This window comes from Saimiri boliviensis, chromosome 10, assembly GCF_048565385.1.
Source record: "Saimiri boliviensis isolate mSaiBol1 chromosome 10, mSaiBol1.pri, whole genome shotgun sequence".
NCBI lineage: Eukaryota > Metazoa > Chordata > Mammalia > Primates > Cebidae > Saimiri > Saimiri boliviensis.
The window spans coordinates 65,089,447-65,112,792 of record NC_133458.1 but is presented as its reverse complement, the minus strand read 5'-3'; the positions used below and the strand labels follow the sequence as shown (position 1 = coordinate 65,112,792).

At 36.8% G+C, this 23,346-nt stretch overlaps 1 protein-coding gene across 1 annotated transcript in view; it reads right to left on the bottom strand.

Moving 5' to 3' along the window:
* The window catches only part of ZNF804B (zinc finger protein 804B), a 529,772-nt gene extending 506,917 nt beyond the window's left edge, over positions 1–22,855 (bottom strand). The window contains exon 1 of the mRNA XM_003921179.4: positions 21,702–22,855. Within this exon, the coding sequence (XP_003921228.1) occupies positions 21,702–21,809 (108 nt within the window). The 5' untranslated portion in view covers positions 21,810–22,855. The remainder of the gene's footprint in view (positions 1–21,701) is intronic.
* Between the last annotated feature and the right edge of the window lie 491 nt (positions 22,856–23,346).

Genomic DNA, 23,346 nt, shown 5'->3' with positions numbered 1-23,346 from the left:
ATTCAATTAATTCCTTTTTTGCTTAAGTCACTTAAAGTGTTGAAAGGTTTTTAGTCTCTTGAAGGAAAAAAGAGCCTAAATAAACCGAAAATTTTTTCAATGCAACCTAGTCACACATAGCAGAAAGAATCCTAGGTTTCCCATTTGAAGATTTGTGTTCAAATCTCAGAAATTCTACTAGCCAACAGTGACCTTGAGCAGGTTGTTTAGCCTCTGGGCCTTAGTTTTGTCACCTGTAAATTGAATGAGCACATAAATATTATATAAAATAAATGATATAAGAAAATAATTAACAACTCCATAAATGTTTGCTGAATTAAACTGTGTTTGGCATATAGTCTATTGGCTCACTCTTTCCATAATGCAGTTATGATGATCAGCTTTGTGACAAGGACATAGAAGGGTTTGAATTCTGACCAGCAGCCCTGGGAGACCTCAGGAATGTCAGGCCAATTAGTCAAGCTGCTGATCTATAATGTCTCTGAAACAAGGAATAAGTAGGCCGAAGATATTCTAGAATATGTCTTAGCAAGACAAAGCCCAGGTTAAGTCCTTAAGCAGGCTTCTGCTGCTGCTCTTAACGTCCTCAGGAAGAATATGAGCTACACTTCAATAAATGTCTAAATACCAATTCAGATAATCAGACCCTGATCATTTAATTAACTTTTATTAGTATGCATTATGGAAACCCTACTTATATTCTTCAATAATAATGTGAATATCAGAAAATTACCCAACTATTTCAATTAAATGGCTTAATATACATATGAAGGATTTTTTATTGTTATTTTAAAAAACTCGAATTCTAATATTAAAAAAGACTTGTGTCAGTTTTATGGGGTTTTGTTTCCATTATGTGTTTCTAACAAGAAATTGTTTGCTTAACTATATGTGCCTAAAAGAATGAGATAATAATACTACTGGCCTTGTTACCTGATGTGTAAATTAGTTTTTAATATTCATTCCTATGAACAGAATTAGTATATGATAAAATAAGTAAAAGTGCATAATGATAAGGAAAGCAAAATATACATTTTTATTTTTTCCTATGAAGAAAGATAACTTAGGGCTTTCACATTATATCATTATTTGCAGTTTACATGAGGCAATATTATTGAAAAATACGTGCTTCACTTTTGAATTGTTACACACTTTTGGTGTCTTTGGGTTCTCAGAAAGTGTCTTTATAGTTTTTTGTAATTGCCAATTAGAGTCTTTACCATTAGGCCACATGCAATGGCTTATGCCTGTAATCCTAGCATTTTGAGAGGCTGAAGTGGGAGGATCGCTTGAGCCCAGGTGTGTGAGACCAGTGTGGGCAATACGGTGAAAACCCTTCTCTACAAAAAATAAAAAGATTAGAAAGGCATGGTGGTGCACCTCAGGAGGCTGAGTTGGGAGGATCACTTGAGTCCTGGGAGGTCAAGGCTGCAGTTAGCCATGATCATGCCAGTGTTCTCCCTCCTGGGTGGCAGAGTAAGATCCTGTCTCAAAAAAAAAAAAAAAAAAAGAAAAGAAAAGAAAAAGACAGAGTCTTTACCATTAATTTCTTACTAAAAAGTGTGAACATCAGTTAATTATACATGCATATTAACTGCCAAAGATATGAATATTTCTGTAATTTTTAGTTTTTTGAGGAACCTCCAAACTGTTCTTAGTGAGTGTACTAATTTACATCCCCACCAACAGTATCTAGGGTTCTTTTATCTCCACAACATCACCAGCACTAGGTATCCCCTGTCTTTTGGATATGAGCCATTTTAGCTGGGGTGAAATGATATGTCATTGTAGTTTTGGTTTGCATTTCTCTGATGATCAGTGATGTTGCACACGTTTTCATATAAGTTTTATCTTTTAATTTCATTATGTATATACCCAAACTTTATTTTTATTTTATAGTTACATTTTGACTCACTCTAACCAACTGAGATTGGATGAATGAATGACCCATTGGACAGTTTACAGAGTATCTTCTAAGCCATAGACCCTGTAGCACCTTAGGGCTGCCATCGGCTTGGATAAAGAAGACACTGATCCTACTGCTGGAGAAATCAAAGAAAGGAGAACAGTTACGTGAACCCAACATTTAAATGTCATTATTCTGTAATAAAGAATGTAAAAATTGTCATGGTGGCACAGAGGAAATAATAGTCAATTATCAGAGAAGTGGTTTCACATTTGAGCCTTGTAATTTGAAAGCCCTGGAAAGAAGCCCCAGCACTAGCAGTAAAATGTGAAGTTAAAGTTTGAGTGTTTCATCTAATCTGCAAAATGAAAGATAACGGTGTCTCCAGCTTAAGGTTGTGTGAAGAATTAAATATGACAACATGTGAAAGGCTGACTTCAGCACCTATGTCTGGCATATAGTGAGGGCTTCCTACATGTTACTGTGATTGTGAACTGGGCACAAGGGAGAAATTTAGTCATCAGGGAAGCTTTAGAGAGTATATTCACAGGAGTTACTAATGGAAAAAGGAGTGAACAGAAGGTGAGCAAGCCGTAAAATATTCTTCATCCTCTAGCCTCAGTTTTATAAATCCAGGGATTATTGATGAGTTGACATTGGTTCAATAATTTCATAATCTTAATAGGCACAAAAAACTCATGGAATACTTGTTTAAAATGCATAGCCGAGGGCCCACTCCAGTCATTCTGATTCATTAAGTCTAGTGTGAGGGCCTAAAATCTTCCATTTAACCCCATTTAAATAATGGATGGAGATGAGCCCTAAAGCCATTCTAGCTTGATTTTATTAAAATTAAATTGTCAAATTTGACATGTAATTTAGCAGTCTTTTTTGTCATCTTTATATGTCAGAATCAGGGAAAAGTGACACACATACACAAAACATACTTACTTTGATTACTTTTAAGTAACACAAATTGTTCTCTCTCTAAAATATTCAGAAACTTTAAAACCCCCATTTTTGAAAATGGAACAGGGGAGCCATGAGTGTTAAGATCAGAAATGGACATTTATCACAGATTTATTTGTTGAATGTGCACTTTCCATGCTAGTCTGTAAATTCCACTGGAGCAGACAACATAGATACCTTATGCACAGGTATCAGCTGCTCCACCATCTAGCACAATGCTAGGCACCATTAATTAAGAAATACTTTCAGGGTAATGCCTACATTCCTTGGCAAGATATGGGAATGGTAAGAGAAGTGTAGGACAGGAGTAGATTGGAGATATATTTAGGAATGAAAATTAGCAGATTTACCAATGTGATGAGGGACTACAGAAAAATATTCTCAAGCTTCAAGCCTAAGTTGCTAGATGAAAGCCGTGTCCCCAACAAAGGTAGAAGCACATTTGGTGGAGTAATATTTTTTTTAAGATTACGTGTTTGAAATTTCTAAGGAAAATAATAGCTAGTGAATAACTACAGATGCATATGAGTCTAAAATTCTGAGATATAGTAAGCAGAATAATGACCTTCATAGATGTCCACAATCAGGACTTGTGAGTGCTGTCTTGCACGTCAAACAGACTTTGTAGATGTTATTAAAACTAAAGACATTTAAATGGCAAGAGTATCCTGGCTTATCCAAGTGAGTCCAATCTAATCATCAGTTCTTTAAAGTGAAGAGTTTTTCTCACTGCAGAGAGTCCCAAAGATGGCAGCATGAAAGGAACGTGCTAGCTTAAAAATGGAGATAGGCTACGATGCGCCAAAGAATGCAGGCAACATCTATCTAGAAGCTGGAAACAAACAAACAAACATGAAAATGGATTCTCTTTTACAGTCTCCAAAAATCAAGGCAGCTTTACCTATAACAATTTTAGCCCAGTGGCAATGACCGACAGAAAGGCAAAATAATAAATTTATGTGATATTTTTTCACTAAATTTGTGGTAGTTCATTACAGTAGCAGTAGGAAACTAATATATGAGGTGTGAGTTGAACATAAATATTTATACCCATTCTTCAAATTTCTGTATAACATATATATATTCAGAAAATAATTTCCTTCATTAATTAATGCCCCTTTCTCTTAGTTCTCTTAGTTTCTGAAATATTTTTTTTGTTGCTGTTTGAAGACGGAGGCTCATTCTGTCACCCAGGCTGGAGTACAGTGTTGTGATCTCAGCTCATTGCAACTTCTGCCTCTGGGTCTCAAGCTATTCTTGTCCCCCAGCCTCCTGAATAGCTGGGATTACAGGCACATGCCACCACGCCCAGCTAATATTTGTATTTTTAGTAGAGATGGGGTTTAGGCTCAGCTGATCTCAAACTCCTGATCTTAAGTGATCCACCCTCCTTGGCCTCCCAAAGCACTGGGATTATAGGTGTGAGCCACCACACACAGCCAGTTTCTGCAATCTTACATTAAATGGTCTAAATGCAGTGCTGAGTATTTGTCTGATTTCTATCAGTTCTATTCACATTCCTTCTCCTTTCCTCTGGGACAGCATGCCTGCAAACTGCTGGCTTGGAGCCTGGAAAGTACCTATCCCAGATCCCCTTGCCAGCTGGTTTCTGGTTGGGTCTGTCAAAAGAAAGCACTGAGAGTGGAAGTTAGGAGAAGGAAAGAAGCCATGATAAATTTTCTTCTGTTTCTGTGTCCACCTGCCCTAGCATCTTAGCACTCATGAGTTTGGGTTGTGGCAGAAGCAGCGCCAGATCCAGTGCTTGCCACTCTGAAATAGCAGCATTATTACGGTAGCAGCCACTGGTTGCAGGTACCAGTCACTCACCGTGTCAGCAAGTCCAATAGCACCAGCAGGACTTTGAGCTCAAGATGCCTGAAAAGCAGAGGTCAGGTGGTTTCAGAAGCATCAGCAGCACTCCCAGGGTACGTGCTTGTAAGGTCCACTTAATGCCATTTATACCGCTCTCCCCTTTGCCCTTCCAGCTCTAGGGGCAATAGTAATTTCCTGCAGTTACTAATCTCTGGGTAATAGCAACTAACTCCTTTTTCTCTCAGGCTTTTTAACACATTGGTAAACAATTTCTCGTATTGGATTCTCTCTGTTTTAAAAGCCGAGAATGATTTCTGTTATCGTGACTAGACACGGATACAAATGTTTTTACACTAATATTTCCTTATTTTAAATAAAAATAGTAAACATGGGTGAGGGTAGGGATTATGGGTACTCACTGGGGTTCATTAGAATCTCTAAAGACAGTAAGAGACATTTAAACAGTAATGAGGTTGGATGCTTACCAGCACAGACAGTAGTTTTAGATTAAATATCTATCCCTATAGAAAAGAGGAAAAAAGAATCCCTCCACATGGCAGCAAGTTCATGAAAACAACTTAACACTCAATTTTCTCTTACAAAAAACAACAACAACAACAAAAAAATCAAGAGAAATAGAAAAGCCACTTCAAATGTATCATTATCCTGAATTAAAACTGTACCAGGAAAGTAGGGCGCACTGAACATTTTTATTATGAGAGTTGTGAAAACACTGGGCTGCTATTTGCAAGAGCTGTGCTCAACATAATGCTAACTGGCCCCCATGCCTACACTTCTCTTCCCGAGAAAAATCAGCTAACGTAAAATGCAATCTGATAGGGCAATCGAGAAGAGCAACAATTTCAACAATTTGATGTAAAAATGTTAAGTTCCCATTCACAACTGAAACATTTTAAGGGGTCATGGAAACCTGTTTTTGACAGAACAAGCCAACTGTGATCAAAGTACTCATTAGCTCCTTTTGTTGTACACTTACTATGTGCAAGACCCCATGGTAAGCCCTTAATGTTCATTAGCTCATTCACTGCCTGCAAAGGCCCTATGAAGACAAGTAACACCAAAAGTGAACAACCTGAGCCTCTTAATGGTGAAGTAGTCACACAGCTAGTCAGAGCTGGAATGGAAGGTCAAACCAGCTCAGTCCAACTCTAAAATCAATAGCTTTAAGCACTTACCTGTGCTTAGTACAAGAAGGGAAATTTTCCTTAAAATTGGAGGGGAAGAATGCAGAAATGCAAGGCAACTTATACCACAAAGTCTTACATGTTATCACAATTTTTATTTTCAAATTTAAATAAATATAGAAAGATACAACTTTTGTCACCAAGCAACACTGGAAAGGACTCATCTTTTAGTAGCCATAGAGGCTTTTCAGAAATGAGGAGAGTTGCCTCATCTGTTGACTCTTTCTTATAAGGAAAGAAGAACTGAAAATTAACTTTATAGAGTTATACACAGGAATGTATCCTGAACTTACTGCACATGTGACTAAATTAATGATGATTCAACTTTGGAACTCCTATTTTCTGTTTTATAAATTATTTCTGATTTTTGTTTGAAACAATAACAACAACAAAAAAGCCATGGTTACCTATCTCATCTGGCACAACTGAGAAGTAGAAGATCTCCTCTTGAGACCACAGAATGATCATGTTTAGTTCTGTACTTGGATTAAAGACCATATGTCTATCTACTCTAGATGATTTCCTTATTCCCTTGTTACATGGCCTACAAGGTCCTGTATGGTTGGCCCTCAGCTATCAGCTTTGGCTTTCTTGTAGCCCCTTAGCCTCTGAGCTGACCTCCTAAGAGTTGTTTCTTGGGTCCTGACTCAGGGCTACATGGCAAGATAACCCCTCCTCATTCTTCATGTCTCAGATTAGGTATCATTTACTCTGGGAAGTCTTACCCATTTCTAGGACTAGATAGAGTCACCCTGTTATATCTCTCTTTAGCATCAGTTACTTATCTTCACAAGAATTTCAAATTCTTATAAATTTATATATAGGGTATTATGAAATAAAAATCTGTTTATTACCTATCTTCCTTCCTTGTCTTAGTCTCCACTAACACAAACACCATGCCCATTGTGTTGACTTCACTATCACTAGCACCTGAAACAGTGCCCATTATGTAGTAAGGACCCCAAAATGTTTGTGGAAACTTAATATCTGAATTCCACCAGCTTCAAGGCGTAGCCATAATCTCCCTGGGAATTGATCACTGGGAACCTTTGTGACAGGGTCTTCCACACAGAGCAGCACAGAGCTCACCTTAAGTCCTCATTTTTCTATTAGGAGCTTCCTTTTTGTGGTCGCCACAATCTAGAGGGCCTTAAACCTATCTCACCAAAGCAGAACCTTACAGTAAAACTCATCTTCAGCTCTAATTACTCTTTTCAGTGGTCTCCCTCTTTTTCTTTCAGAGACACAACACCTGAGGTTAAGAGAATTGTTTCCAGATACTTTATTCACATGGAAGAGTAAATACTTGGTAGGATGAATCAATATCTCTAATGTATATTTGCATTAGCAGCAGCTAAATTAAACTGTTTGGCATCGGCCACTGGGAACAGAGAATTCTCCATGGATTAGAAACAGAACCTTCACTACGGACAGGGACCAACTATGCCTCTCTTACATGTAGATCCCTAGGGAAAAAGAGGTACTCAGCCCCTCACACTAAACCAGGTCCAATCTAGTTCTCTAATGCTTTCTCTCCTCTCATTCTTATACCTAGAACATCCCCTCAGACCTCAGCTGATCACACTTTTGGTATTGGGCCATGGGCTACACCCCACAACTAGACCAAGAGGATTAAAAGGAGCCTTTCAACTACTGTAATCCCCTTGGTCACTTGTAGGTAGCTGAAGTTTCAAAAGAAAAAAAAAAATCTTGAGAAATCCATATGAAGAAAAAAACAAAAGAGCAAAATTAAAAAGTCTCCAGATAAAAATTTAGAATTGTATAGATCTAAATTAATTTTAAACTCTGACCTAAGTGTTTGTACATGGGCCAACTGATCCGTGACAATGGAGATAACTATTTCAGTTTATCCATTTCAGATGCCTCTTATCTCATATTTTTCTTTTTTTTTTTTTTATCCAAAGGAGTTTAGTCACTGATAGAGTTTGGATATTTGTCCCCACCCAAATCTCATGTTGAATTGTAATCTCCAGTACTGGAAGTGGAGCCTTGGTGAGAGGTGTTCAGATCATGGGGGCGGATATCTCATGGCTTGGTGCTGTCTTCATGACATGAGTTCTCATGAGATCTGGTCATTTAAAAGAGAGTGGCATCTCCCTCACTCTCCTTTCTTGCTCCTGCTCTGGTCATGTGACATGCCAGTTCCCACTTTACCTTCCACCATGATTGTAAGCTTCCTAAAACCTCTCCAGAAGCAAAAAAAAAAAAAAAAAAAAAAAAAAAAGATGCCAGCATTGTGTTTTCTGTAAAGCCTGCAGAACCATAAGCCAATTAAATCGGTTTTCTTTATACATTACCCTGTCTCAGGTATTTCTTTGTAGTAATATAAGAACAATCTAATATAGTCATTTATCAAAGTAGTGTTACTTCCCAATATTATTTGGTTTATGGAAAATGCATCTTCTCTTCCCACAATGTGATTTATCTTTTAGTTTTGCTACATGGCCAACAAGTGTCTGACAGATAGTAAATCCTTAAAAAATATCTGTAGAATACATGATTGATTGACTGACTAACTGAATGAATGAATGACTTTGACTCTCCAATTGAAATATTTTTATTTTGAATTCCAGAACTCTTTGGCCTCTTCCAGATGATCCTTCTATATCAAAGTTTTTGCCGCACATACCGGCCAATTCCCACTTCACTGTTTAAAGTGGGCCTCCCCTCCTCCTTGAACACTTAGCTCAGGGGAAAATTTCTTGTGCTTCCTTGAATTTATCCTTCCTGAGGGCTGAACTCCCAAAGTCACTTTAACATTTTTCATAAAAACTGCAGACAGAATGAAACTAACATATAATCAAAGCTTCAAGATGGAATTAATTGGCAGTGTATCAGATAGCTAATTTAATTACTCCAAGTAAGATGTATGAATTTTAACCATGTTTTAGAAACAGCAGCTGCTTCCCTTTCATGATTCATCTAAGTGTTATTCAAATCAATGTATTCAGGGCTTATGCCAAATGCACCTTTCCTGCCCAGATAACACAGAAAAAGGAAGAACTTTTCCTTGAAATCAAGACTTTCCTACTACCTTTAAATAAAGTAATTCTGCTTATGTCTCTTTTGTCTGGCTCCTAGAATTTCCTTTGAACAAAGGATATCATAGCTTTCAAAATAAAACAACCAACACCTGAAATACAATGGTCAAACATTCGTGAGTTGTTTCCAAACAGGGGAGTAAGAAATTTTGAGTTTGTGGTTACTTCCTTGCCTCATAAAACACAGCACTTATAAAGATCAGATATTAAATCCTAGGGCTAGCCTTATATTCATGACTTCATGAAGAATTTAGAATTTCACGAACCTAAATTTGTCTTACAATCAGATCATATGCTGTATTCCAGTTACTATGTATTTGGTCTACTTCTAAGAACTTCAGACTCAGTGATGCTTATGTACTATATAAATCCACCCAAGGGCACTCCTTATGAATATTTTAGCTCAATTATAATTTCTCTTTAACTATGCTTTTTTACCTGCTCTATTCCTTGTGGAAGACTGGTTTGCTCTATCATTTTCAGGGGTGGTATGCACGCTGATGATCACAGAGATTGAAACAGAGTATGATTTACGAAAACAACAACAACAACAACAACAACAAATCTACAGTAAAATGACCTACTATTGGAAGAGACACATAAAGAAGATGTAGTTCTTTTTAGTACTCTTCGTTTATAACACAATTTCACAAATCTTGTTTCAATGATAGGAGAGCAAATCATCAGTGATGGTCACCAAAGAGTCTCCCAGGAATATTACACAGACTTCCTAAATGTATAAAATGTAGAACATGAATATTGAAAAAACATTGAATGTGGTTTAAAATAAATGATCAATTCTTTAAATCTATTTAAATCAGCATCGTTTGGGCTTTATCTACAATATTTTTGGGAATAACCCTGTTTCCATAGTGACAAAAACTTGTATTTTATCTTCAGACATGCTTGTGAAAGTATAACAACTTTTGTAATGAAGTTTACATATTATTTGTACATAAACTTCATTTTTGTGAGAAGTCCAAGCTGTGGCTTTCTTTTCTTAATCATTTATTGTTGTCTCACCACTAAATACATAATTCACGTCTCCTCTCAAATAATGAAAACTCAAGAAAGGACCATTCCTAGCCACTTGCAAGAGTTCTAAATTCACGTGATGATCAGATCTTTGAATGGTGACATGTAATTTTAAGGAAAAGATAATGAAATACTTCATAGATGTCACCCTTAATATAATCTGTGTGTTTTGTTAGCATAAATCATTTCATTTTTGCCTAATCAGTATTCTCTTATTTATTTCTTTTAAATGGTTAGTAAGTTTGCTTTGGCCTGTCAAACTGAAAGAGAAAAGTGAAGTAACAGAGACATTGTCCAGTTACCTATCCACACCCAGAAATGAGGGCTTCTTTCAATAGTTTGCTGTCAGTTCAGCTGCAAATATGTGTGTTCTTTACTAAAATTCCTTTTAATATTAATTTTTAAAATAGAGCCTCCAGAGCCTGTACTGTTCTCTGTCTACATTCATAGCATCAAAAAGCTGTACACATATGATTCATGACAATTTATAGATTATTTTCTTCTTTAATACAAAAGTTAAAAAATAACTTTCCATTTATTTGCCACTATGTCTAGTATGGAATTTTTTTTTAATTTTATGAAATTATAGCTATTACTTCAATTCATACATCACATTTTATTTAAAACGAATGCCATTTTTCCCCTAAGAATTTTGTGGATTCCTAGGGGAAAAATAGCATTAAGTGGAAGACTAAAAAACCAAAGAGAAAGCCTTAAGATATGTCTTTAAAATGATTTTATTTGTCTGTTTACCCTCTGGATACAGGATGTAGATGATATGAAAGGGAAACATCTGGGTAAAGTATGTAATATTTAAAAATATGAACAGTATTTTTCTTAATATATGATAGTGTTATACTGAGTTTACCACCTTATCAAGACTATAAGAACCATTAGTATATTATATTTCAAACCTACGTAGTAAAGCATTTTGAGTTGCATAAATTTCAATTTATAAGGAAATAATGCAAGTGATATACATGGCATAGGATGTTCTTTGTTCTCACAAATGTTTCAGTCCTTTTTATGTCTTAACAGTGAAATTTACCAGCTGTTTCTGACTATTTAAAGGGATACTATGTTTAACAGAAAGCTCTTCTTGTTTCCCTACACTCTTGCTTCAAAAAGGCACACTGAAGTCCAGTGAGTAAAACAAAGAAGGAGGAAGGGGCATTTGGGTAGAGACAGGAGACCTGACATTAATTCATTAGTCTCACAGGAGAAGTCACCTTCATAAGCAGAGAACTGCACCACTGGAAACAGTCACCCATGTTAAGGTTAAGTGTGGTTGAATTAACAGATTTACTGGCTTAATGCAACATCAATTTATTATCTTAGGTGAGAAGATCCACTGGGCACAAATAGGGATGTTAGTAAATCCTCCAGGTGAGGAGCTCCACTGGGCACAGATGTTAGTAAGGATGTGATTTTTTCTGAGGCCCTATGAGATAATCCATTTACCTGCCCTTTCCAAATTCAAGAAGTCACTTGCATTCCTTGGCTTGTGGCTTCTTCCTCTAACTTCAGAGTCAGAAGTGTAACATCCCCAAAGCTTTCTGTCTGACATTCATATTTCCCTCTTACGACCCTTGTGATTACATTGGACCCCACTGTGTGATCTAGGATAACCATCTCAGCCTCTTTAACTCAATAATAACTGGAAAGTCCCTTTTGTCATGTAATATACTGGATTTGTGGGTTTTGGAGATTAAAATACAAACATCTTAGGGAGATCACTAATCTGCCTACCATAGTGACATATTTAAAATACAGAATGGTAGGCTAATCTAGATTGCTAAGGGTCTTTCCAACGTTTATATTCTATAAATAAGGCAAAGAAATTAACTATGTATTAACAACTGATAAAATGTTTATTTGTATTAAGAAAGTGACCATACAAAAATATAGATTATCTTCACTCCTAAAAGTGTTACTATCTTTCTATATGTCCACCCTAGATGACTAAATATTTTAGATAAAATTTATTGTTCAGAAGGCCAAGCTTCTCTTATAGAGTATACCCCTGACTGGTCTGAGAAGGGACAAGTGCTAACAAAACATGGAAATTGGAGATTCTTAACAATTATGCAACAACCACCCTGCGGCTTTTTCAGGGTGTTGCTATCTCAGAGGCTGAAATGGTCACTGGTCAGGGAATTATTGCTTCTCTTTCAAAAAAAGAAAAAGATTAAAAAACATGATTTTTCCTCCTTATTATGTACCTAGTGTAAACTCCTAAATAGGAAAGGAATGATCAAGTTCCTAACTTGTAATTCATTTCTCAGAAACTATTAAATACCTGCCAATGAAAAAATATGGCTTAACTAACTCATGTACAAATTACGTCAATTTATATATACCAGTCTTCAGTTTCTTGTGGCCTTCAGCAAAAGATGTTCTGAAATGCCATATAGAATAAAGCACTCTGCAATTTGGATTAATAGGAGGCACTAAATTATACCTAAAGCAATTGACCAAATGATTCTGCTAGATCTTAAAGTGAGAAACATTGCCATGAACACGGTGACCGCCTAATCCATTAGTAGAACCATCTGCATTCTAAAAAATCTAACTGGGGAAAAACTTCTCTATGAAGAAATATTCTTTGTGGACCTACCACCAGGACCAAAGGGAATATATTTATACCAGTTAAATTTCCATTGAAATCTATTTATTTTCTACTGAAATCATTAAATTAACTAAGACAAGGAAAATTAAACTTGTCTTAATTTGACAAAACTTGTTGGAAGTTTTACCCCACTCCAACATCAGGTATATATATGCATGCACACATATCAATGCACACAATCTGAGTAATAGTCATTGTTTATGTTTACTGAACACTCAATGAATGTCAAGCACTTACACCATATTAGGAACCATTGTTCCTCATTTTGAAGAAGTTAAAACTGAAGTCAAGAGAAGTTATAAAACTCCTGCCAATGGCAAAACTAGAATTTGAAAATGGGCCCTTTAACTCCAGGGCCTTCATTTTTGATCCTCCTGTAATATTGTCCTTCCATCAGTGGCCAAAAGTAATAACCAAACAGAGAAATATATTTAGGTATAATATATCATAGAAACTGAAAACATAAAAATCAATATTTGCAAATTCTTTTTTTTTTTTGTTTTTGTTTTTGTTTTTTTTTTGAGACAGAGTCTCACTCTGTCGCCCAGGCTGGAGTGCAGTGGCATGATCTTGGCTCACTGCAACTTCTCCCTCCTGGGTTCAAGCAATTCTTCTGCCTCAGCCTCCTGAGTAGCTGGGATTAGAGGCACATGCTAACAATACCAAGCTAATTTTTTGTATTTTTAGTAGAGATTGTTTTTGCCATCTTGCCCGGGCTGTTCTCAAACTCCTGAGCCCAGGCAATCTGCTGCCTCGGCCTCACAAAGTACTAGGATTGCAGGCATGAGCCACTGTGCTCAGACCAATATTTGTAAGTTAATGTTCTTAATCCCTAAACACATACATAAGATTTCCTCAAATTTCACTAATTTCAAAATAAATACATACCTAAACTACAGAGCTAGCCCCAATTTTTTAGATAATTCTTGCGGCAAAGTTGCGTAAGGTATTCACAGCAATTTGTTAAGTTTAAGTAGTTTTTAAATCATAATATAAACATTAAAGTCAACGATGGGATAACTTTATGCACCTACACTTAATATACCACTCAAAGATTTTGAATGTTTTTAGATAGCATGAATGCAACTAATATGGCCACCTCCATGCCTCTTCATTTTATATGGAAATTTTCAGTATTCCTAATACCAGCTACAGTGTTGTCAAAGATATCAGTGGCAATGTCCTGAATGATGAAGACTCTTATAATACATTGTTCATCATTCATTTTTAGTCACATGTCCATTGATTAATTCAACAAGTATTTATTGAATAAATAAAGCAGAAGCTTTGCAGACATAAGGATGACAGCAGACTTACCCCAAGGATTTCAGTGGATATGATGGCAATTGATGGATGTAATGGCAGGCTATAAGGGATGTACTTGACCTGTAAAAGGAAACTCAAGACTGAACTCCTTAGTTAAGACTGTAAGAACATATAAGATATGGACCAAAAAATGAAGGGTAATTTTTTTCTTCTATTGCAGAGGGATGGCAGAAAGGTCTGCAAATATGTCATGATCAAGAACTCTTCATATAACTGGACATAGTATAATCATGTGGAAGAATAAACAGTGAAAGCTAAAAATGTAGCTACAGGTTGGGTCATGCACCTACACTTAAAATACCACTCAAAGATTTTGAACATTTTTAGATAGTGTGAATGCAACTAATATGGCCACCTCCATGCCTCTTCATTTTATATTCAGATGAAGCAAATCAACAGGACAAGGCTAACTTAAGGCATGCCTCCATCCTCTGTCACTTAAAAAAGAGGCCTTATGGTTATTTTTGTTTAGACTATGGCATTTATTTCAATCACAAAAAGAAAATGCATATAGCCTTTGCTTGCCAAGGAAGACGTTAGAGAATATAATTATTCACAGCAAAATAAAGAACTGGAAGGGACATACATGAGTGGAAAGTGGGGAGCTGACTGTATTTGTCTGGTGCTGAGGAGTACACAGGGCAAGTGAAGTGCTGAGTAATAGCTGTGGGAAGAAGGGCAGTGGAAAAACACTGGTAGGTGGGTTTTGAATGGAGATATGGGGAAAGCTGTAAATTCTGAACTAAAGATGAAAGTTATGTGTGAATGGTGAATAGGGAAGAAACTTATAAGGTTGGATGAGTGTACAAAATAGAGTAGTTCTTACCATTTGCGAGGGCTAGTATCTCTGGATTTAGAAGTATATGCCAACATTTATGTGTGAGCCAAAAAAGATATTGAAAAACTTGATAATTATGTGAATGAAGTGAATAAGGATTGATGGCAATAAGAATAGAGAGGAAGAAGATTGTTTAAGAAAAGAAAAAGCTGGCAATATCCGCTTCAAAATAAGCTATATTCTGCCTCTTACACCCACACAAAAGTGAAATAAAATTTGCCAAAAGGAAATTGCCAATTGTCAAAGAAAAAAAGAAAACTGGCAGTCCTAATTATACTTGCTAGAAATGAACAAACTGAATAATCCCTATGAATCATTCTCATTGCTGTCCAGTACAAAATCCTGCATGGCATCCTTAATTTGGGTACTCAATATTTTATTATTGATTTGCCACCCAACTTGTTTTCACAACAGATCTAAGTTATCTGAAAGAAACTTTATACATTAAAATAGCAAAATATAAATGTAAAAATAATGAGAGCCATCGGAAACAAAATCAGAGCTGGACTAGGAATAGCAGAGGAGCAGAGATGGGTATATTGTTTTGCTATTAAGGCCAACATCAATCCCTAACATTTTGCTAAGCCACAGATTTGTCTCTTCCAGCCAAAGAAGAAAAGAAAATGATGCAACTATATAGTTCTTCTTTTCTGTTAAAAGAAAAACATATTATCAGTTCTTCAGAAGCATATGTTTAGAATTTAGACATCAAATTTGAATCAAAACAGATTACCTGAATACATGTTATCTGAGAGCCATCTCAGGAAAATTAGTATCACTAGTGAATATTTTAATAAAAGCAAATCAAAATCCCCTTTTCTGTTTTATTTTATTTATTTATTAATATTTGAGACAAGGTTTCCCTCTATTGCCTGGGCTGGAGTGCAGTGGTCTTATGGTTCACTGCAGCCTCCAGCTCCTGGGCTCAAGTGATCTTCCTTCCTCAGCCTTCCAAGTGGCTATGACTATGGGCATGAACCACGACACACAGCTAATTTTTTTTCTTTTTGGTAGAAATAGTTTTGCTGCCCAAGGTGGTCTAGAATACCTGGTTTCAAGCTCTGGCTTCAAGGGACCCTCACACCTCAGCCTCCCGAAATGCTGGGATTACAGGTTCTTCTCCCTTTTGAACACCATAATATTGTTTTGTATTTTTTGTCTTCAGTAAGTTTAGGGTGTTTTAGTTACAACTGAAAACGCTGTCTAAGGTAGGAAATAATTCATCTTTTCAGAATTTCCTTCCAAGTTTAGTAAATACTTCCAAAGCAAGAGAGACTACGTAACTTAAGAATTGGTATATAGCTATTATCACTATAACTATACTTTTCTTGGAAACATATCAAATATTTAATTTTTCTCTCCAGATCTTATTCTCTAATTAAACCTAATTTGTAAAATCTATCTACAAAAGGCTTTTTCAGCTGTCATTTTATAAGGGTTACTTGAATTTTTATGAAAAACTACATTTGTTACAACCCAAAGGCATTTTCAATCAAAGCAGCATTTTTATTTCAATTTTTATTAAAATTATTTTCTACAAAATATGTTCATGTATACCAAAGAATTATGACAATGTGTATTTTGAACAAACCAACTTCACACTGAAATGCACTTGACAGTTATTTGAAATATATATTATTTTTCTTGCTCTTTGCTTCCAACACAGCCTTAAACCAACTGACATTTCAAGCTCTGCTATTACTTAACACATACAAATATATATTTTAGTACATACGAGTTATACAGCAAAAATCTCGCAGTACAACTAACATTACATTTTCTTTTAAGTCACAAAGAGTTCTATGTTAAATGCCATGCTCATTTAGCCTACACATGATACCAACGTGTTCATTTTTATTTCAGTTCCAAATTATGGAGCAGAAAGCTAAAATAGAGAGTTCACCTTAGTCATATAGCTAAAAGAAACCAATCAAGGGATCTGAGCCCTCAAATTTTAATTATGAAATAAACGTAGTATAACCTAATAAAAGCCAAAAATGATTGCACTCAAGTACCTATTTTAGTCTTCTGACTATGGAAACTTTCCTAAGTCAAATAAACACCAATTTGTTCTGGAAACTACCAACAAGCATAGGTGCGAATCACAAAGTCCTTGAAATCAGTTAGAGGAAAGGAAATTGTTGAAAAGGCAATGAGAAGAAAGGAGGTTGCTTTATATAACATTTGACATAAAAAAGAAAACATGTATTATAAAAATTGTAACTAAGTCATCTTTATTGAAAACAACTGAAAGTTCCAACAACAAGAAAGGCAGTATTATGTATTCACAAATTCAAGAAGAGGATGCAGGTGACTTCTCTACAGGAGGGCGGGTCTTCATAATTATATTTGGCACTTGAAAAGTGCATCACTTTGAAAGCATTTTTGAATGTCTTTAACATGTATTTATGAAGCATAAATGAAAATATACACAATCAGATATTACACAAATTAGAAAAAAAGGACAAGAGTTTAACTGAACTCATTTCCTCATTTAAGAATTTCTCTGGATGGATCCACCTTCAAGGTAGTTCATCTCTTCTAGAACTTCTTTCATTTATAGATATACATTTGTAATTTATTAACAGGATTTTGTAGAAGACTTTTAGTCTAATTAAAATTCTTGTTTATTTATATCCTAACTCCTTCTATTAGGCCATTTAATCAGATATATATCTTGAGATCAAATAAAAAAAATCCAGCGACCCTGATTTTCTACTTTAATGACAATTCTCAAAATTTCCTTTATGCCCAATACATTAAAACAATAGGCATTCCCAGAAAAAGATATTTCTTGATGTCTAACTATGGTGCTCCCAGGAATAAGCCCTTCTTAAGAAATATAAGCTTAGCTAAACTTCAAAACAGTAATAATAAGCTAAATGTGTAACACAGATAAAATATATACCTACCATTATTATTAACTTGTAATCAATAGGTATCCTGAATGATAGTCTCACTATTAACTACACCACATTCAAATCTAAACTTGTTATTTTAGATTACATAACTAAGAATCAAGTCAAATATATTTTTCTTGTTACATAGAAGATATTTGCTTTATTGAATTCAAACACAGTGATAGAACTTAGAAGTTCAAGAACACGGAATTCATCTATAGACTGTTTTCTCAATTAATAGTTTAATTATTGATTATTATGATATTAAAGTTAATTATTAAGTTGAACAGCCACTTTTTCCGAGCAGCATATGCTGGCTGGCTTACTGGGTCCCCTAAGAGCTCCCAGTTATTAAAACAAAGTTTTACCATTAATATAATTGATGATAGAAGACTGTATAATATAATATGTAAATAACTTCTTTAGCTTGAGTATAGACAGCAATGTGTATCTATCTATAATATGTATATGTGTATCTCATACTGATTTTTAAAGTCATCATGCAGTCAAATTATTTTAGAGTTTAGATAGAGTAGTGGATAAGTATCATGAATTGTGGTAGAATTTAGAAAATGGGCATTTTCTAAAAATAGACTTTTGCCATTAAGTGCCATAAAACACTCGCTCATTTTCTTTTCTTTTACTTTCCTTAATATATCCCTGGATTTAAAGTAGTATAAACTATTTCCAATCAATTATTCATATTTTAATTAGGTTTAAAAAGCAGTATGCTATTTTTTCACACACAGTTTCTAAAAAGAAGAGAGATGCAATAGATAAAAGACATTTCCATGTTCTCACTCTGAAGACAGAAGCTGAATTTCACTGTGGGATTTTCAGTTTACTGATCTGCAAAAAATCGTTTGGAAGTAAAATGCTTTCTTTCTCACATAACTCATTAAGAATTTATTATAACAATCCCATATAATGATTAAACATGTTTTCTAAATGAAATCCTTTGAAATAAATATAATCGCTTTTTTACTTTTAGCTTAATATTATATGTTCAGATTTTATAGACATGATTTGAACATAAATGTATACAACTACTTTACCTATATAATTAAATAATTATGACTATAGGAAGGCAAAATGTTTTATCCATATTATCCATGTATATTTATATCAGAACTACAAAAGAAGAAACTCTTATTATGTCAAAAAAGGATTGTAGCTTTCTCCTTTCTATAGCAGAGTTAGAAAGCAGTCTTAACCAATAATTGTTTTATAAAATATTAAGACCATGTTCTACATGTAAACAGCTCTAATCAAACAGAAAAAAAAATGTGGAACAAAATTAATAGGAAAGACACATAGATTAAAAAGGCGAGGACCAAAGTTGAAGTATTAGAAAACTTAGTGAAAGTTAAGTCAACTAAGAGTACCTCTATCCTAAATACACCGAGTTTCAGTGAGTGGAAATAATTAAAGTAATTGATGTAGAGGTCAATTTTAGGTCATTCGTGGCACTAAATGTGGAAAAAATAATAATGTCAGAGTAGCTATATTTTTTAAAATACATGAATATATTTTATAGATCTCTGAGTTTAACATTTATACTAAAGGAAAAAAAATCAGTAAAGTTATATCAACCTGAAAATAACTGGGGAATGTGTATTACTGAATTTAAAAATGATCTATAACTATAGTTTACAGTTTCATACTTGCAACTAATTAATAATGAAGGCAAACACACATTTATCCTAGATTAGGAAAGTTTTCAAATGCATGAGAGTCTAAGATCCAGAAGGTAGTAATCCATTTCTACTTAGGGAGAAAGACTAAGTGTTATGTAATGGGAAGAGGACTTTGACTTGTTGGAACACTCATCTCAACAACTTGCCAATGACAGAGAATGAATAAACATAAATTTTCACACGCTGCCCAGCTCACATGAGAAACTATTCAAATTTTGAAAAAGCCATGCAAATTCCATAATAAAATGTAAAAGAAGGCCAAGTAAATCAAATAGTTTTGAGAAAGTACCTATACTATCTAATTTAGACATTTTTAAATGATGCATATGTAATTTAAGTACATCCAAGTGTGTAAATACTGGATAGAATCTTCCAGCAAGTCAAACTGTAAATCCTAGATAACAAAGTAAATGAACTTGTACTGTAGTAAAAAACAGTCCAGCAGTGAATAAATATAGTGCCTTGTGGATGGAGAGTACCTGGTGAACCCTGGTCAACCCACACAACCATGCGGTCAATGGGCTGTCTTCTCTCATCCATATTCACATATCCAGTCTCTATAGGGTCAGTCAGGCTCTTGGGGGATGAGTGACCAAAGTGGGAGAGAAAGGACACTTTTCAACCAGGCAACAGAAATTCCTCTGCAAGCCCTAGAGATTTGGGAAGATGAACACCACAGTCTAACCAACTTGAATAGAAAGAACTAGACTGTGTAAGATTATGAAGCAATTCTCCTTTAATACTGAGAAATCTTAAGGCACAAACACTACAATGCACTACCCAATTTAGTTTTCTATAACCAAAAGGAGGGTAAGAGAGACAGGCATGGAGATTATCAAAGTGTTGGAAAATAATACCGAGGAGAAAGGCAGAACATTCTAGGTTTTCTAGATGAAATGGGCTTAAAGAGGAATTTCAAAGATTTAAGTTTGCTGTACGAAAGATTCTCTTGGTACTATGAGTTGTTGTTAAACATTAAAGTGGTTTGCTGAGACTGCAGAAATGCCAATTCTGAGAATCTTTAAAAATGGGAAAGATTCAGACCTGCTACTTAGAGGGACTGAATGTGAGCTTTATTCAACTAGAATTCTCCAAGTGCCTGCTAATCCTGTGAGTTTAATTGTTAAGTACATATATAAAAAGTGTTTTCCATGTAACAGCTCTGACTCAATACTATATACAGTAGTTGGGGGGAGCAGTTGCAACACCCCACTTTTTATAGTTCATAAAAGCATGTGAAGGAATAGTTTGTCATGAGGAATCCTAGTGATATCTCTGGGCACTTGAACTTTCTGATTTTAGATTTCTCATGCAAACTACATAAAGCATTTATTAATAATCAAATATTTTTATAATATGTTGCAGTTTTGAATAATTCATGCCAATGAAGCATTAAACCATGATGAAAAGTATCAAACATAAAAAAATTAAAATTGGACAATTTCAGCTTTTCCTCTCAATATAATATAGACTTACATACTGTTTTTTATATTAAACTACAAAATTTGGTCTTTAAGTTTGGATAGTTACTAGTAGTCCAAAACTAATATACATATAAATTACACACACATACACAGACACACACATATACATTCACACATATTTTCTTGAAACACATTTGGAGCCTTAAAATATTAGTTTATAGTATGTATCAAGAAATGAATTAAAAATGTACTTAAGGCATATAATTTGGACAAAATTACTTCATAAAAAGAATGTGAATAAATTGAATAGTAACTAAATTGAGTAGTTTACTAAGTTAAATAGCAATCACTCTAATTGCATGTTAATATATTTGTATATTATACAGTCAACTATCCAACTCATATTTCCATAAAGAATTATTTTGCTTCCCCTTAAAGAATGTGCATATTAAGCATTAGATATAACCAAGTTTTCACGCCCTATACCTTTCCTTTTGCAGCATTATTAAGCTAATATCAACTGACGACTTCACAAAAGCACATTATAACGTGCACTCAAACTTTCTACACTGCCCAAATCAGGAGACTGATAAGCTGACATAGCACAGAGGAGCTACCTTCAGAGCCCGGCAGTTAGCTGCATTCAGTAAATATTTACATCCATAGCACTATAGATCCTACTGACTGGATTGAAAATACACATGTAAATACACACCCCTCTCTGTGTCACAGTCTGTCAATGAATTGTATAAAGGGACACGATGTACCTTCATACCTATGGAGAAGGTTTACGTTTTAGATGTCCACCACCTACTCATTGTATCAGGATACTATGTCTCAATATCTTTCGGTGTTAATTTGGAACGTTTGTGTATGTGTGTGTGCGCGCGCACATTACCGGAGAGGGAGATCCGTTCTTGCAGAGGGGTCCTCTGAAGACTCCTTTAATGCCCCGGTAGTGCCCATTGCTGAGATGTCTCGAACTGATGACCAGGTAACAAGCCATGTGGGTCCGGGCGGAGGCGCAGTCTGAACTCCTCACCAGGCGGCCAGCGGTGGAGAGCGGGCGGGTTTCTCAGCAGCAACAGCGACTGCCACCTCCCGAGAAGAAGCGGCCAGCAGGACGCGCGGGGAGGCAGTGGCCGCGCGCCCCTGCTCCGCGCCCCGTGCGGGGCTCCTGCTGCCGACAGCTGCTGTTCTGACAGAGGCGGCGGCAGCAACAGCACAGAGCACGGAGGGGACCCCGCGAGCCAGTCCACATGCTGCTCTGACGAGGTGGCTGCTCAACTGCGGGCCGGCGATATATTTATTTAAGGACAACTTCCAGGGTCTGCCAGGGAATCAGGAATTCCCCCGCCCCTTTCCTCCCGCCCCCTGCCTTCGCGCCTGGCGCCCGCCCTGAAGGATGCTCAGGCGCGGGTCCCCATGGTCCGGCCGGGGGCGTCCTGGGCTGCGGGCTGCGCGCGGGGATCCAGCAGCCGCCGCCGTGCGTGCGGGGAGAGTGGCGGGGAGTCCTTGGGAGCGCCAAGCGCGGCCCCGCTGCAGCCGGGAGAGGGCGGAGGCGACGGGCGGGCCGGGGTGAGGACAGGGAGCTGGGGACCCCACGACCTGTGCTTGGGGAGAGCAGTTAGCGCCGCTGCTGCTGGGAGCCGTGGGCCCGGGTTGTCCGGGAGCTCCGAGCTCCGGTGCGCTGGGCGGCGAGGCCAGGAGGTGACAGCTGCTGCTGCGGCCGGCCGCGGGGGGCTCCCGGGGCTGCAGGACCCGCCTCTCCTGGCCCCGGCCTCAGCCGCCCAGCGCCCCACCTCCCCGTGCGTCCGCCCTATCTCTGGGCCAACTTTCTACTGTGTTTGGGAGTCACCTGGGAGGACTGTGGAGGCCGTGGCGAAGGAGATGGGCAGGAGGAGAGCGTTTCCTTTACTCGTGCGTTGCCTGCTGGCCTTCAGCATTTATTCAGCGCTCTGGCTGACGGCGGCGTTGGCGGAAGCAACAGCACCCCAGCCGGCTGCAGGAACGAGCTGTGCAGCCGCAAATAGGGCAGACAGATTAGATGCGCCATGGTAGGGAACGCACGGACGAGGAAAGTTTTGGACAGAAAACTTACATAAGGTATAGAAACTAAACGTGCATACCTACACGTGCATGTACACGCACGTACCCAGAGATATATTCACTTACAAACCTTTCTGTATCTTTAACTAGGCACATATTTTTGGTCTGTGTAAGACCTCTGTGTTTTCAAAGACCCCCAACAATCACCCCCTCAGAAGTGGCTTTTAACGGACGTTATTTCGTTTACCGTAATTTAAGCCACCAGGGAGTGAGCTGCAGTGAGAATAAAAAGACCTGTGCAGAAATGTGCTCTGAAAAAAGAAGATAGCCCTCCCACCTCCCAGGGCTTGGAGACAGCCTGCGCTCTCCTTCACCCGGAGGTTTTTTAATGGGGTTCTGCAGTCCATCTCCGCCTACCTAGCCCTGTCTGTGCCTGGGAGAAGGTAAATCTTCACCTCCTCTCAGACTGTTGCTTCGCGCTGGAATTGAAAGGT